The sequence below is a fragment of the Mercenaria mercenaria genome, chromosome 7, assembly GCF_021730395.1.
Source record: "Mercenaria mercenaria strain notata chromosome 7, MADL_Memer_1, whole genome shotgun sequence".
Taxonomy (NCBI): Eukaryota; Metazoa; Mollusca; class Bivalvia; order Venerida; family Veneridae; genus Mercenaria; species Mercenaria mercenaria.
This window is the reverse complement of record NC_069367.1, coordinates 67,073,718-67,090,771: the sequence shown is the minus strand read 5'-3', so window position 1 is coordinate 67,090,771 and position 17,054 is coordinate 67,073,718. Positions and strand designations below refer to the sequence as shown.

Sequence of the window (17,054 nt, the reverse complement as noted above, 5' to 3'; positions counted from 1 at the left end):
GCCATCATTCTTGCAAAAAGCAGGATGGAGTTATGTTTCTTGCTGTACAGGGTCAACTTATGATGGTGAAAAACTGTTGCAAGTTTTAAAGCAATAGCTTTGATAGTTTAGGATAAAAGTTGACCTAAACATAAAATTTAACCAAGAAAACTGATTTTCTAAGTCCAAAAGGGGCAATAATTCTTGCAAAAAGCAAGATGGAGTTATGTTTCTTGATGTACAGGATCTGCTTATGATGGTGAACAAGTATTCCAAGTTTCAAAGCAATAGCTTTGATAGTTTAGGAGAAAAGTTGACCTAAACATAAAACTTAACCAAGAAATCTGATATTTTCTAAGTACAAAATGGGCCATAAATCTTGCAAAATGCAAGATGGAGTTATGTTTCTTGCTATACAGGGTCAGCTTATGATGGTGAACAAGTATTCCAAGTTTCAAAGCAATAGCTTTGATAGTTTAGGAGAAAAGCTGACCTAAACATAAAACTTAACCAAGCAACGCCGACGCCGACGCCGACAACCGCTCAAGTGATGACAATAACTCATCATTTTTTTTCAAAAAATCAGATGAGCTAAAAAGGTATTTTTATAAAAAAGAATAGAACTTTTAGTTCTTAAACAGAACCGTTTGCTCATTTAAATTGAGAAGAGGTTTCAAATACACAGATGAAAACAGGCATCAGCAGGTGCTTGCAAACAATGTTTGACTGTTCCTACATAAAAGTATACCTTAATATCTGTAGCCAGTCTCATCAGCTGTTTATGTTTCTCCTGTTTAACTGCATGTCTGATCTTTGCTGCATTCTCCTTGCTCTGTTCTCGAACTTGCTGTAGGCGGAGCTTACGTCTTTTCTCCGTCTCCTCTTTGATCAGAGCTGCCTCCTCATTGGGGCTGAGGCGCAGACGTCCCTTCCGTATCCTCATCTTGTTACGGTCCACTAAAAAAAACCAAAAGAAACCATGATATTTGATCGATATATACGTTTTACAGTGTTATTCTTTTATTTTCATCAGTTTTTCTATTATGTAACGGTAAGAGGTAAGCATTGTTCAAGGATTCTGATTCAGAACTGACTTGTTCTTCAAAATTAATGACTACTTCAAAAATTAATTCAGAGGTAAAGGACAAACAACTACAGAAGACATTTGACTCCTCCTGGGATTGAACTCGCCACCTCAATACTACTCAGTCAACAAGATGGGTTGGAACCAAACAATCTGTCTGCAGATGGCAGTCAATGTTATGGTTAAATCAACTCACCCAATAAGGGTGCAACCAGTCCATTTGTCTAACTTTGTGACATTTACCTTAATTACCATTCTAGCTTGTAATGGACTTCAAACGTACAAACCAAATTGCATTTTTTAAATCTAAACAATAATATCACACGAGGACAAACTTTATATTTAATTTATTGAACAATTCTTTAACCGACACTGGGCAATAATGATATAAGTATCAATGTATCAGCTGATCTCTGTTTTTCAGTACAATAACTCCATTCTTAATCCGTAACAAAGTGTACGTAATACTTTACAACAAGACTTTACAAATCCCGTCTGTTATTACAGGCTTTCTGCCAAGCATTGATATACACAAGCCCGTGAATCCCGCTGGATTAGCAGTTATCTTCCACTACATCATTAAGGGTTCAAGTTAATCCGAAATATCCAATAATTTCAGACAATTGTGGTCAATATGTAAAGATCAAAGACTCAAGAAGATTTGTCACAATTTGTGACTCACAAAGACATTCTCTATTAACGTAAGTTTATCAAGCTAGCACTGGTAATTCATATAAATGAAAAACTTACAAAATAACAGACAAAAAGTCAAACCTGATGAAGCCAAAAAAAAGCTAGAAAAACAAAAACTAGAAATTTTCAATTTAGGATCATTTTAGCTTTAACTTTATGGCTTTTAAAAAAATAAGCCAAATTAAACCTTAAAAATTTATTTATTAATATCTTTTAAGCATAGAATACAACCAAGAAAAAGAACTGCAGACTTAAATTGGTTTGAATGATCCTCGACTGTTCCATGAGATGTAATCAAATATGCAATATCTATAGCGCTCACTAGCACCAATCAAGCAGTTATCTATTTTCATTATAAAATAAAATTCAGTTAATTCCATGATCCCCATGACCACAAGGGTCCAGACATTATAACAAATGCACTGCAATGCGGAGCAATATACCCCTGAAGGTATGACCTTTGACTCCTAACTGTGACCGTGACCTTGAAGCGAACCATCCGTAACATGCGCTCTGCATGTTGTCTCAATATGGTGAACATTTATGCCAAGTTTCTTTAAAATCCTTCAAGCAATTCAACAGTTACAGAGCGGACATGTAACAAAGTCATATGATCCTTGACCCCTAAGTGCAACCTTGACCTTGAAGCGAGCCATCCAAAACATGCACTCTGCATGTTGTCTCGAAGTGGTGAACATTTGTGTCAAGTTTCTTTGAAATCCTTCAAGGGGTTCAAGAGTTACAGAGCAGACACAAAATTGCTAACAGATGGATGGATGGACAGACGGGCACCACTGCATAGCATAATACGGACGTACAATAACAACACAATGAGTGAAAGTACAGGTTGGCCTTTTACAATGACAAACAAGGAGCTGCGTTCAATAATCACTTGATGCCCCCGGTGGCATCCTTGTCGATACAAAGCAACCTAAGTCTGAAACGAGGTCAAGGTCAAACTGAGGTCAGGTGATGTTTGAAGATGAGGAATGGTCACAGGTTACATCAGATTCTGTATTAGTATCAATTCATTCTTGTAAGCGGTATTGATGCTAGACGAAACGGTCCCATTTGGTTAACCAAAAGATGGCCCATATAAAGCAACCTACCGGTAAGTCCAAAATGAGGTGAAGGTCAAGGTCAAACTGAGATCAGGTGATGTCTGAAGATGAGGAATGGTCACAGGTTACATCTGCATTAGTATCCAGTCATTCTAGTAAGGGGTATTAATGCTAGACAAAACGGTCCCATTTGGTTAACCTCGTACGAATGGACGGACAGGACAATCACTTCATGCCTCCCGCATCAGTAGATGCCAGGGGCATAAAAATCATATAAGCCTGAGAGGGGTGATTTTTACAATTTGCAAAGAAACACAGTACGAAACCATATACAATCAAAACTTAAAAGATGATAATGACTTAACTTTGAAAGTTAACAAAAGATAGATCTTGTGACTGACAGGTGAATAACAGATGGGAAAATAATGGGACAAAATAAAATGATCTGTATATTCTACATATGTTCCAAGTTGCATGTAAAACTCTCTTGCACTTAAATTATAACAGAATCCACTATTTGTGACAGAACATTAAGGCCAGACATATGATTGCTTCAGAAAAGACCGAGAAAACAAATTAATGAGCATACTCTCTACATTGTCTTCTGCCTATTTACCAAATTTCATGAAAAAAGTCTCTTATTTTTTTATGTTATTGCAGAACCCTATTTTTCTTATTTTTGGAATATTAAATAAGATAAATGGACATTTATTTTTTCTATATTGACATCTCTCCATGTATAAAGTTCAATGAAAAAAATCTTTTTCACATTTTAACTTATCGCAAGATCTAACTTTGCCACTTTATTGTAGCCATAGCAACCACATTTTTTCTCACAGCAACAAAGTATAAGGACTAACATATTCTCCATATTGCCATCTTTCCATGTATCAGGATTCTGCTTTGTGCGAATGACTGACAGACTGATGACAAACAGAGAGATAGGGAAAGGCAAATTGTAAGTCACCTTTGGCGAAACATTTTTGAAGATCCAACAAATGGTTCATGAGAAGAACTCATTCACAGGTTTATTCAAGTTTTAGCTGGTTGCCACTAAAAGTGACAAGGCGAAACCGTTTTAACAAACTCAAGAGAGGTCTCTGCTAGGGTATTCTAATCTATAGTTTCAGAGAAGAAGATATTTATGTTAAACCTTGACAAAGAATGCTGAACGCCGGACCATTCATCCTATAATGCTAAAATATCACCCTGAGCAAAGTAAAGTCAGGTGAGCTAAATACCAGTTTGGAAATCAAGCTGTGAAAAATGGAATGTTCTTATCAAAAAAAGTCAAAGTTTACCACAAATGAGGATTACTCCTTCAAACTCTGGTCGACATACGAGTTGTAAACGTTTCTCGGGATTCATCCTTAACATAGCGATTGACAAGGTCTTACACTATATATTTTATTTTAGAAAGGATCAATAGCCACACCGATATTTCTAAATCCTTCACTTAAAATGCATAAATGTCTGTTCTAAACTTGTCTCAAGTTGTATAATGGTGAGAAAGTTACTGGTCATTTAATTATCTTTAATGAATATTCTCAATGTTGAAAGTAAAGTGATTGTTTGACTACATCAGTCAAATTCATAAGAAACACTTCTACATCAAAATACAGTGCATCAAGACAACTACAGATCATTCTGTGAAAAAAACTGTCGAAAGCCTCCTTTCCTTAAATATCTAAAATCATTGAACACTTTTACATCCAGGCTACAGAACAGAATCCTTTCAGTTCATGTTCTTGAATCTTCTCTAAACAATAATATTTCATCTTAAATAGCCAATTACTGTGTTCAAAATCTTTTATAAATACATTTTAATCCATTAAATCCTGCATTACAGTGAAATCAACCATATCTTGTTCAAAATACAGTGAAATAATATCTTGTACAAAATACAGTGAAATCATATCTTGTACAAAATACAGTGAAATCAACCATAATCAACCATATCTTGTACAAAATACAGTGAAATCAATCAAATTTTGTACAAAATACAGTGAAATCAACCAGATCTTGTACAAAATACAGTGAAATCAATCAAATCTTGTACAAAATACAGTGAAATCAACCAAATCTTGTACAAAATACAGTGAAATCAACCAAATCTACAAAATACAGTGAAATCAACCAAATCTTGTACAAAATACAGTTAAATCCATCAAAACTTGTGCACAATATTTCACAATCACAAATATTTTCAAATTCACATTCAAAAATATTTCCCTTCAAGTACGAGCTTCCGAAACATTCCTAACTACTGTCTAAGTAACCCCCAAAACTTAAGCCATGAATCTGATGAAAGACATCTTTCAGTCTGAAGACAAAGTGTGCAGTAAAACGAATCATATAAAATGTATATAAAATAAATAATAGATAAGAATTCCTATTATTTTATCCACATTTGATTGAGTTGTAAATATCAATACCTATACTTGATATCAAAATTATTCATATTTCAAATTTATAAGATCGTAGGTCAAAGCAATAGTGTTGTAAATTATTACTGTTAAAGAGAATTTAACAGGTTTTTTTTGCACTGACTCTGAATATTTTATCAAATTTGGTGGTAAATTAAGGATAACGTTAAAGAATAAAATTACATATTCAGCATTTAATTGTAAACGTGTTTACATGGTCTGATAGATAAAAATTTAAATAAATCATAAATTGACATTGCTTTCAGGCGATCCAATGTCTGAATAATGAGCTAAGAAAGAAATGAATTCTATTTGACCACAGTAAGAATGTACTATCTTTCTGTTGCCAAAATATGTTTTATACCCTTAGCAAAGCAGCAAAACTACTGTCTGGTGAGTTAGAGCAAACACTCTCTCAACCAAAGTTGAAAACTGTCTTTAGGATATGATCTGCAAGTGGCATTTGCTAAAGCAGTAACGGAAGTTTATGACACTGGTGTACCCGGTGCCATAAAGCCCCCATACATTTCATGTATAATTGGATATTTCAACAGTCTGAACCAAAAGCAAGTTTTAAAACTGCTTCTAACTTCAAGATTCATTTATTTCCAGTCTATCTAAGACTCACTTGTGCAACCAAGACAAGTAATAGGCTGTAATTATAATTTTACAAGCTTACATTATCCCTTACCCTACTAAATTTCTATAATGAACTTGTCCATCTTTCAATTTGGACAGTACCATTAACTGTTAAAAGGGGTGATTACCAAAAAGATACTGCCTGAATGGCAAACAGTGCAGATCTTCATCAGACTGCACAGATGTGCAGGCTGATCATGATCTACGCTGGTCGCAATCCTGTCCAACATGATAAGGGTTAAAATGCATTTTGGCTTAATATATACAATAGTTCTTATATTCGTATCATTCCCTAAGATAAGTATACTTAACAATTTTTTATATTTATGTTGAACTAACTCTTATCTTGGTAGGAAAATCAAATTTTAAAAATACTTCAAGTAAAATTATAACAAGTATTAAGTACTCAGTGAACATAAACAAGAGCAAATGATCATTCTGAACGATTTCAAAATTTGACTAAAGTAAGATTAACCACCGTTAAAAGTGATCACAATAAAACAGATTCATCACAGGAACATTAATATAAGCTAATCTAAATTCAATTCAAAATTTTTCCACAGACCATAATATAAGACAAAGTTGTGATACATAAATTAATCAGCGTAAAATCGATTGAGACAAGCAGATCACATACAACGATGACATTCCGTTATCTCAGTTACAATGAATGCCTTTAAACACGCTCTTTATCCTGCTGGTTTAAAGATTTTTTTAAAGGCACTGGTACTCAATGGTGTTATAAAATTATTGTTTAAACTGCCTTAATATATCAAAAACTTCACATTGAAAATCTGTAGCTACAACAAATAGACATACTATGGAACAGATATACTTTGGAAAGTCAAAACAAGAGCCCCGCAAAGCAGGGCAATATATACGCCCTAAGTTCTAGATTAGAGAGGGGGAAGTCACCCTTACGAAAGTGGTTTCTGGCATGACAATGGCAACACACTTGCCGGAAGCTGGAAACAGACTGACTATTGGATGGCCTCACTGACAAGAAACTGGCAACAACATGGTATGATACTGGCACTACAATTTCCATTTCTGGCAAAAAACTGGCAATAGTGTCAATGTATTGTCAGCTTCTGGCTTCTCGCCTCTTACCACTGTAGCAGTGAATCCATCTGTAGCATATTTTTACAACATAATTATATTTAAAACAGCAATTAATCATAACAGAAAACGTGTAAAATTTGACTTACTTTTCATTACCAGATACATCCTTTAATCCTTATTTTCGTAATACTACTATATGATACAAGCACATAAACCAATTATTTCATTTCATACGATCACTTGTGGTATTTCATGAATTTGTCTCAGCTAAATTCTTCTTTACTGCAAATGAAATCTTCCATGGCAATGCTATTCTGTTTACCTAGACTTTTAATGTGCATCATAAAATTTGAAATAGCAAAATATCAATGGCTGAAGCATCCAATTACAAGACAGTGCCATTGAAATGCCCCAGTATAAACACTATCTGATTTTCTAAATTAAATTGCAATTATATTAAAACTTCATATGACAAATGGTATTCATTTTCATTCCATGTACTGCACTTACTGGCATAATGCAATACATATATCACTTATTGAAGCATTTAATTAACATATACCCTCAGTACAAACGTTTTGGTCCCATTTGCAGTTTTTTTTAAATCTAAATTTCAAATTAAAAGCTGATTATGATTTTTATTCAACATGTTCAATGTAATCCATTTACTGACAAATTTAATTTTTGTGAAATTTCCAGTGCTCAATTAAATGACAGAATTTTTTTTTTAATACAGTCTTATCATGGAGAAAAAAAACAACATATCTATTTCAACAAAAAAAAAATTATAAAGAAATCTGCCAATTACATGCATCATTTTATCTACTTGTATTTAATGACTTCAAAATTCACTCGGAGTACGATGAAAAGACAGGATCATTTGAATAGCACTGTCAATATTTAAGACGACGCTTGAAAATAAAGTAACAAATTTCGTTCAGCAATGTCAAATTTCTCCATAGTACTTAAGCTTTAAGTCAATTATCAATATCGTAAAGAATGAATGTTCAACATTTATGTGAAATATAAACATTATTACAAATAATAAATCATTAACGCATTAAGTCCATTTTTACCACTTCATAAAAATCCTTAAAATAAACAAATGCATAGTAAATACTCATGTACATATATATATCTATGTGTCGTAAATCTAATGAACATTTTGCAGATAACGTATTTTTGGTCGAATGATCATCAAAAACTGCATTGTTTATACAAAACAATGGGAATGATTTTGCATGTTTTTTCATGTTTACTCATTACCAGAAGATATAATTATAGTCTGATATATTATCTGGTTTAATTAGTTTATGCTCATTAATTAAACAAAATCAAATCAATTAAAAAAAAATTATCAAAATAAGGCGTTGATATTTTAATACTCTATAAACTTAAAACAATACTGCTAAAATAAAAAGATTATAATCATAGTCCAAGAATAAAAATATAATGCTTTTCCCCAACTTGTTTTCTATTCTGGTCCTTGGAATAGCCAAACAGTTACAAAAATGTATTTAAAAGAATTTTCTTGCAACATATTTCAAGCAAGTTCTAACTATATAATGTCCTTTAGCTTCATAAATAGGCCTTTGGAGTGTTTGCCCTTTAAGTGCTTCAACAGTTTCTTCATCGAGCGCTTTGGCCTTTAAAACAGCAATGACTTAACATCTGTTTTGAACTTAAATTTGTGTAAGAAGCCTCTGTAACATTAATAATTTATTCCCTTTACCACTTAATATCTTAACACCTTCAACCTTTAAGGAATATTTTAGTTATTTCAATTATTTAGTGGCCACTTTATGAGACAAAATACAGATATAAATCATATACACATTTAAATGATTTATCAACATGGAATGAAATGGAACAAACCCTACACCAAAGAAACCTGCCAGGGCATGGAAAAAAATCCATTCATACTGGGGGCAAATTTGAGTAAATTCTTAAACTGTCTAGAAGACATTGATTTACTTAAATAGCAGTTATTAAATGAAGTGTATAAAGTCTTATCATTAAATTTACATTAGAAGATGAGAAAGGGGAAATTGAATAATGTAGCTTTGTTCCTTTAGAATTTTGAGAAGAAAACATCTAGGTTATATTTCCTTAAGTATCTTCTTTAATCTGAATGGAAGATCCTTTTTCTTAATGATAAATTTCTCTACCCTTTTATTATCAATTCTAATACCTACAAAATCAATCACAATTGTATAATAGAATACATGACAATGTTAGGTGAAAACTTTTTTCCAACATTTATTTTAAAAGAGGTTCTCAGATTCCTGGACATAATTAAAAGAGGGAAAAATACAATATTTTTTATCAAACATGAAACAAGGATTGTCTCCAGGTCACAGGAAGTCAAGCTAAACTTTTTGCATAAACTCAAGGGAGAATGCTTCTGACCAAGTCTGACAAACATCAAGCAGTTCATGAGGAGAAGTTGCTTTTAAATGTTTTTTTCTTTCTTTTAAAGCTCTAACTGTTCCTAAGTGCAGTGAAACAACACCACTCGAAAAAACTTTAGAATGGTCAATCCAAAAATGCTACAGACCAAGCTTGGTGAAGATCCATAAGTGCTTTATGAGGTTTTCCTATTTTTAGCTAAGGTGGCCCCAACAAGCTGTCAAGTAGAAACATTTGAACAAACGAGAAGTCCATACAAGGATGCAACAAATTTATTTTGTGACAGTCAATCAAGCAGTTCACAAGAAGAATTGTTTTAATCTTTTTTTAGCTCTGGCAGCCCCTACACACAGTCAAGTGGAATCTGACTTTAACAGAACAAGAATGCTACAGGCCAGGTTTGGTGAAGATCAAACAAGCAGCTGATGAGAAGAAGTTGTTTAAAGTATTTTTTCTACTTTTAGCCCTGGTGGCCCCAAAATGGGGACCAACACGAGAGAGTTTCATACAAAAATGCAACAAACCAAGTTTAGTCAAGTACCATCAAGTAGTTCATGAGGCGAGTCCTTTGATCCTTTTTCTATTTTTAGCTCTAGAGGCCCCTTAAAGTGGCCAAGCAATACCATTTCAGCAAAAGAAGTACAAAAGGATGCTACAGGCCAAATTTCATGATATCCATCGATCAAGTGGGTCAGAAGAAGATGCATGAAGGTTTTTGTATTTTTAGCTCTTGCAGTCCCTAAATATGGTCAAGCAGAACAATCTGAGCACACTTGAAAGAGGTCAATATAAGGATGCTACGGACCGGATTTGGAGAAGATCCATCAATGGCTGAAAAGTTATGTTTTCCTACTTTTAGACCTTGTGGCCCCAAAAAGGGGTCAAACAGAACCATTTGAAACAACATGAAAGAGGTACTTATATAAGGAGGCTCCAGACCAAGTTTGGTCAAGATCCATCAAGTGGTTCATGAGAAAGGTTGTTTAATTTTTATCTCAAGGGGTCCCATTTCAATAACAGAGGTCAATAAAAGGATGTTGTAGACTACGTCTCTTGAAGGTCCAACTTTTATATCTTCATTGGTGTTATGACTGGGGTGGTTTTATGTATGTATTCTTACTGATGTACATAATTATCATGAACGATGACATAAAACAATAAAAAACAGGATGTGATGTAAACGACACCATGTTAATGCAATGTTTTAGACTAGATGTTTAAGTAAAAGCGTTGATACAAGATGATGAATGCCAGACAATCCACATATACTATCAGCTACTGTGAAATCATTAATATTTATGGGGGACTTATTTTCATGGATTTCGTGGTTGAGTCAATCCACGAAATTTAATCCCAACAAACAAGTAAATTCCCATTATATTTATGTTTAAAGGTTGAAATCCACATTTCATATCCCCATGTAATTGCCGTTTTGGCAAAAAAAAAAAACAAGAAAATTCATACCCACAAATTTAAATGATTTTACAGTAACCAAGAACAATGTTAAGGTTACCTAAAAAAGACTTGCTAGTAAGTCTTATACAGCTGACCACTGGGAGACCAGTTTTAAAAACTGCAGTATCTGGTAAAGGTAAAGTTTAATGTAAATCTTATTTACTTTTTTTTTTTTTTTGGAAACAATAAACATAAGCCCTGTAGAGCTTTTGAACAATCCTATTTTAAGAACAGTTAAAACCAATTATACCTAAATACCCTCAGCTGTTTGCTGGTACCTACAGCTGGGTCGACTGAGGCAATTGTGATACAGTACCTTGCCCAAGGACACACCACAATTACAGTAACTAGGAATCAAACCCAGGGCCTTCCCCAATGTAAGAAATGCGACCAAAATGCGTTCATTTGCAAGTCATATTATTTGTTACAAACTTACTAACAGGTAAGCTAATTATAATCATCACCAGATTTCTAACCAAGCATGCAAAAATTTGAAACAAATCCAGACACCACTTTACATACGTGCTTTCAAAATACAAATGTCCCATCAAAATAACCAGAAAACACCAAACACCAAAATTTTGTTGTTGTCAATAGCTCTATACCAATTACCTTTATTTTTAACCACCAAAATTCCAAAAGTTTGCCTTAAAACCACAGCCAGTGCATATGAACTAAAATCAGTGCACATGTACTTACATTTTTCCTGTTTCCTTAATTCATAGCATTTGAATGGTACAATAAATCCTGCCACTGGATATGACTTTGACCTCATGTCGTAGGGATCAAAACTGGAGCAAAATGCCAAATATTGATCATAATGTTCATAACTCATGCTGAAATCATCCTTATCATTCATGTTCTCATAAAGTTATGGCAGTCATAGGATACCAAATCACTTCACATACTGTTTTTCATTTAGATGCATATTCATCCACTCTTTAACATCGTTGAAATTACACATTTTTATCTGTTGTAAATGGGACTATTTTGTTTGTCACATATCAACACAAAACATTCTCAGAAAAGTCAAAACTTTTCAAAACATTTCGTACTTACATCACAAACAACCTTTAACCAAAACATGAGCAAAACATGAAACATTCAAACAAGTGTGTGTTTGTACACGATCTAGAGTGCTAGATGTAATTGAATTACAAACACCCATAAATTAAACAGGACTTTTACAAGTAAGTTTTAAACTTCATTATCAAACGAGGCTATTGCAACTTCATGTTTACAAATTTTAAATGTTTTTTTCAGGTGTGTCATAGTTTATTGTTCATTTTTTATTGCCTTTTAAGGTACTTCCGCCATCTTGAATTTAGAGTGACCTTCATTTGAAGTGTGAAAATATAGTGAACAAAAGCTTTCAAATGCAGCTGTTCCAGAATACAAAAACAGCTCAGTTTTCAAGACCTGAACTAAAAGTAGCTGTATAAAAAGTAAAACTAAAATTTGGAAATAAATAAAGAAGATATTTTACCTGTATTTTTCCAAATTTTTGGTTAGATTTATAAATCCTTTCAAAATACTTTATTAAAAATTCATGAATGGCAAAAGTTAGTTCAAAGTTTCAATTAGTGCATAGGAGAATTGTCTTACTGAACAGAACTAAACTTATTACAAAATCTGTTTTCAAACCTGACCAATTCATGTATTAAAACTAAAATAAATCTGTACGTATAGCTATTTTCAACATACATAAAAGTAGTGCAATGTGCGGACAATGATTTTTATACGTATGGTGTACCAAACTGCCTAAAATTGTAAGACAAGTCTCAGACTAAATGTGAACAAGATTTGGCAACGATCCGAAATTCTTTTCAAGGATTGTCAAGTATAAGAAATGTTTAATTTATTACAGTTGTAGATAACTACGAAACATTTTACAAAATGCAATCAGTTGAACTTCTCACGCGAAAATCTAATGATTAAAATCAGCAATATCTCAAAAGTAACTTTTCTGCATCTTGGTTCTTCGTTAAACAATGATATTTTTTCACATTTTCATAGATTTAAACTGATAATAAATGTGCATTGAAATTCCGGCATAGAAATGGACATTGACTTTACATTACTGCGGTGTTGACAGCAGAAACAGCGGTCCAGTACTAAGACTGTCTACGAAACGAAGGATAACGAGTTCTTTATCTGAAAATTACGAACATTGGGATCAGTGTTCAGTATACACTTGAAAATTATAGACTTGCTATTTGCCGAGTGCACACTTGTTTTCTGTCGTCGTTAATATAAAGTAGACATGTAAATATTCGTACACATGCATAATCTCATAAACACTTCTTTAATGTATGTTCTCTGAAATAACAAATAACTGGCTCAACTGAGACACCATAATTTAAAGTAAATTCAGTTTATTCACCGCGAGGTTCAAAATGCACGGGAGTCTCGTGATAATACATGCCTTTAATTTCACATGGTTGAAGTGTAAACAAATAGTTAAATTTGCTTCGTTTTATTTCTCACGGAAAAGATCGGACGGTTTTTTATATTGGAATAATTATAGAACATCTATGCATTTAAAGTTGAAAATTGATTGTTTTCTACAGGACGTAAAACTGAAACAATTAAGCACTTTTACTTTTTCAGCAATGTTCCTCAGGTGAACTTTGACATTGTTTACGAAGAGAAATCAGTTTTGTGTCATCTTGAAATGCGTTGTTCGGCTGAAACGTATAGTTCCCGGAAAATATCTAAAATGGTTTATTTTGGGGATTTTTGTTTTATTTATAAATTCAACACAATGTGTAATATTTCCAGTTTTTGAAAATGATTGAAATTCAACTTTATTTTAGAAAAAGTTTCGATCTTTCAGTAATATTTTGTCAGCGGATGCTTACAAATTTTAAGTGAAACGGCTTTCTTGTCCAAGGGAGGTGTGTAAACCGAAAAACTATCATTACACATTGCGTTTATTCTTTAAATGTGAAGGATCGGTAACAGATTAAGGAGATCGGACAGTGAAAAACTATACTAAATGGATATCTCTAACCATGAATAAGGAGACATACATATTTCAGTAAGGAATCTCAGGTAAAAGAACAATCATATATTTTATTCCTTGAAATAAACATGGCGGCGAAATATTTTAGAAAACCTGTGCACGTGTTTTGCGCATTAGAATGTTTAACGACATTTTCTTGAAAAAGTAACGCTCGTATGCACTATTTTGGCATTTCTTTGATTTGAAAATAAATGTTTTATAACAATTTAGGTTGCATACGATACCGAAATTTTGCACCAAAAATGTTCACTCATTTTCTTCCAAAGCACTGTGGAGATAGGGTTCAGCGTAGCTTTCATGCTCGCAAGTTTACCTACAGATATATCTTTTCAATTTTTATCATTTATTTTTTGTGTCCTTGCACATTTCGAAAGCTGTTTCGAGGGTTCTGATTTTTCACATGGATTTCTAATTTCAATTTGCGGAAATACCTTAAGTAGCAGCCATTACATTATAAATTGAATTTCTAGTCAATTAATGATTAATGCATTTCCAAACAGCTTTCCACATTAGAGAAGAAATAAATCCCTATGTCACATAATTGTTACTGCTATGTTTGAATGTAAATGACTATTAAACAACATGCACAATTCATCATGTTCATACATGTAAAAATTCACTCTGGAGCAATGTTCAAACTTTTTATTCCATTTTTTTCACAAATGCTTCTGAATTAGTCAAACTTAATAGCATTTCCGTCCTTGCAAATTGTTTCTCTCAAAATATATAGTAAATCCAACCTGAATTTATCTGAATTATGAAACTGCCATGGATAAAACTTATTGCCTTCATGTAAAACAGTCAAACGTCCTTAAAATTCCAAGGAAAATATGGACACACAAGTTCATATCACGTATTTACACATATTGAAGAAACTAAAGTCCTTGTGAACAAATTGATTGTACAGATGAATAATTGTAGATCAAAACAGTAAGCCACATAATCCCCAAACTGACATAGCTTTTTCACAGTTAAATCCATACCAACACAACAATTTCTATAGCATTCTGTTTGTACGTGTTTGGTCATTATTTGTCATTTTTGTTCATTTCTCTGTTTATTAAAAATCATTAATCAATCCCATTCACTACAAAATGTACAACAAAATTTTATTTACACTGCCTAGAAATTGTCCAATTAATGAATTAACAAAAGCCCTATGGCATCATTATCCATTTAGTTTAAAGAATATCGAAATAACTTTGTTATGTTCTAAATCAAATATTGTTTTCCGATTCCATGGCTAATTCAATAAAAGTATTTGTGGCTCATACAATTAGGATTATCCTTCTAATACCAACAACAACTAGTGTTTAGTATTTAATATTTATCCTAAGTCTTTAATGAGATCATCATATGTCATTATTCTTTAATGCCTTATTCAGTCTATTTATACCCTAACAAGGTGTCAACTGCTTTACTGCAATAACGCACTATTTTTGTGTAACTCTCAATTGGAATATACACATATACTGGACACAGCTATAGTTCATATTATTTAAGATTTCACACAAGTTTCTCAAAACCAATCTTATATTTACTTTCAAGTCCATTTCTGATTGCTAAAATCAAAGACAACTGTCATTACAACAATTATATCTATGATAAATCCACATTTTGGTCAATTTCTGCGACTTATAACCCTCACGCCAATCGGCCTTTTTTCCATTTGACTTCAATATTTGCAAAGATTATCTATGCCAAATTGACATTTTTCAATCCATTTTGATAACCAGAATGTGCAGTGATTGTTGATTATGATAAGATGAATGGAATTATGACAGGCCAGGTCACAGGACAATATAATTACCCAACCGATGACCCCAATGGGGGTCTCTTACCAAGGTCAGATTTTGTGTTGTCTTCATTCACCAAATTAAATGAATATTAAATATATAAATTCTACATAAATAGGTTATGATACACATCACATTTCTCCGCTGTCTATATGATACTATTTAATTTAAGTTTTCCTGCTATAACTTTAGGCCCCTGTGACAGTCCCGATTTTTACCTCTGGGATCAGACTCAAACAAATCTAGTAAGGTGAATGACATGTAAAATAGGAATAAATTTGTTTGTTTGATTTGGGCTTATCAACTTTTTTTGTGCCAGTGCAGTCTTGTTCTCTGCTAAAAAGCCTGACTTCAGACAAACTTTGTTATCAAATGCCTCACATAACATTTCGCCTCACATAGGGCATTTCCATTGATTTTTTTGGCTATTTTTTTTTTCAGCTGAATACAGGTTGTTTTCTCTTGCCAAAAATAGCTACCGTAGATACCCGTGTATAATGCGCACCCGTGTATAATGCGCACCCCCGATCTTAGTCCAAAATCCTGGGGAAAAAAAAAAAAAAAAAAAAAAAAAATTTTGGTCAATTTTGAGGTGGATGGAAAACGAAAGTAGAGTTTACATCGACACCGGTAATAAATTTTATCTCCACGGCGGAGAGCAGCATCGGTCTCACGGTACTATCGATTTTTGTTTTCTCGAAAATAAAACCAGTAAATTATTGTTATATTTGTTGTTTTACCTTTTTTAATTCACTATTTTGAATAAATAAATAGCAGCTGATTCAATATTTCGGAATGGTATCTTTCAAAATGACATAAGCTTCTCAATTTAAACTGATAACAAAAGGTGTGATAGTCTTTTTGTCACGATCATAAAGCCAGTAATTACCGGCAATCAACGTGTCACCTCGTGTCAATTATGTTGTTCACAGTTTGATCTCGGTTAAAGATAATTCTCGATCTTTAATTAGTAACATAATTTTTGTGATTTATAAACATTTCTTTCGTCAAAATACTTTTAAATTTATATGAAATTAATTTTGTTTGAAAAAAAAATAAACAATTCGATCTTTTACGGAACGTAACGGCAATCTTAGATTTTAGCGGAGACAGTAAGCGCGGGGAGTAGTTTCCCTTTACCAAAATGGCGAACATCGGTAACAAACTTGTTTTGAAGTTGGAAAATTGTCTATACCTGTGTATTATGCGCACCCACGATTCAGGGGTGGTCCCGGGGGTCAAAAAACTGCGCATTATACATAGGTATCTACGGTATATTTTCCCTTAAAGAATGTCATAATTTCCCAAATGGGCCCAAGTCCCTCATATGAAGAGGACCTTAACCATCTGACCCTAAAAGGAGCCAAACATCCCAAACTGAACAAATTTATGAGAGGACCTTAATACATTGATGCCACAGACCAG

The 17,054-nt window shown here is 33.0% G+C and overlaps 1 protein-coding gene across 22 annotated transcripts in view; it reads right to left on the bottom strand.

The window, feature by feature from the left end:
* LOC123554020 (uncharacterized) overlaps positions 1-17,054 on the bottom strand; it is a 72,348-nt gene that overhangs the window by 46,805 nt on the left and 8,489 nt on the right. For 19 of the 22 annotated variants that reach the window (XR_006686935.2, XR_006686934.2, XR_006686936.2 and 16 more), the window contains exons 2-3: positions 11,508-11,599; positions 728-936 (exon numbers count right to left, since the gene is read on the bottom strand). Coding sequence is in view for 19 of the 22 variants with exons in the window: in XM_045343845.2 (XP_045199780.2) it covers positions 728-936; positions 11,508-11,583 (285 nt within the window). In the remaining 3 variants the exon portion in view is untranslated. Of the gene's footprint in view, positions 1-727; positions 937-4,118; positions 4,326-7,090; positions 7,269-11,507; positions 11,600-17,054 lie in introns of those variants that run through there. The other 3 variants (XM_045343852.2, XM_045343837.2, XM_045343857.2) reach the window with 3 other exon arrangements.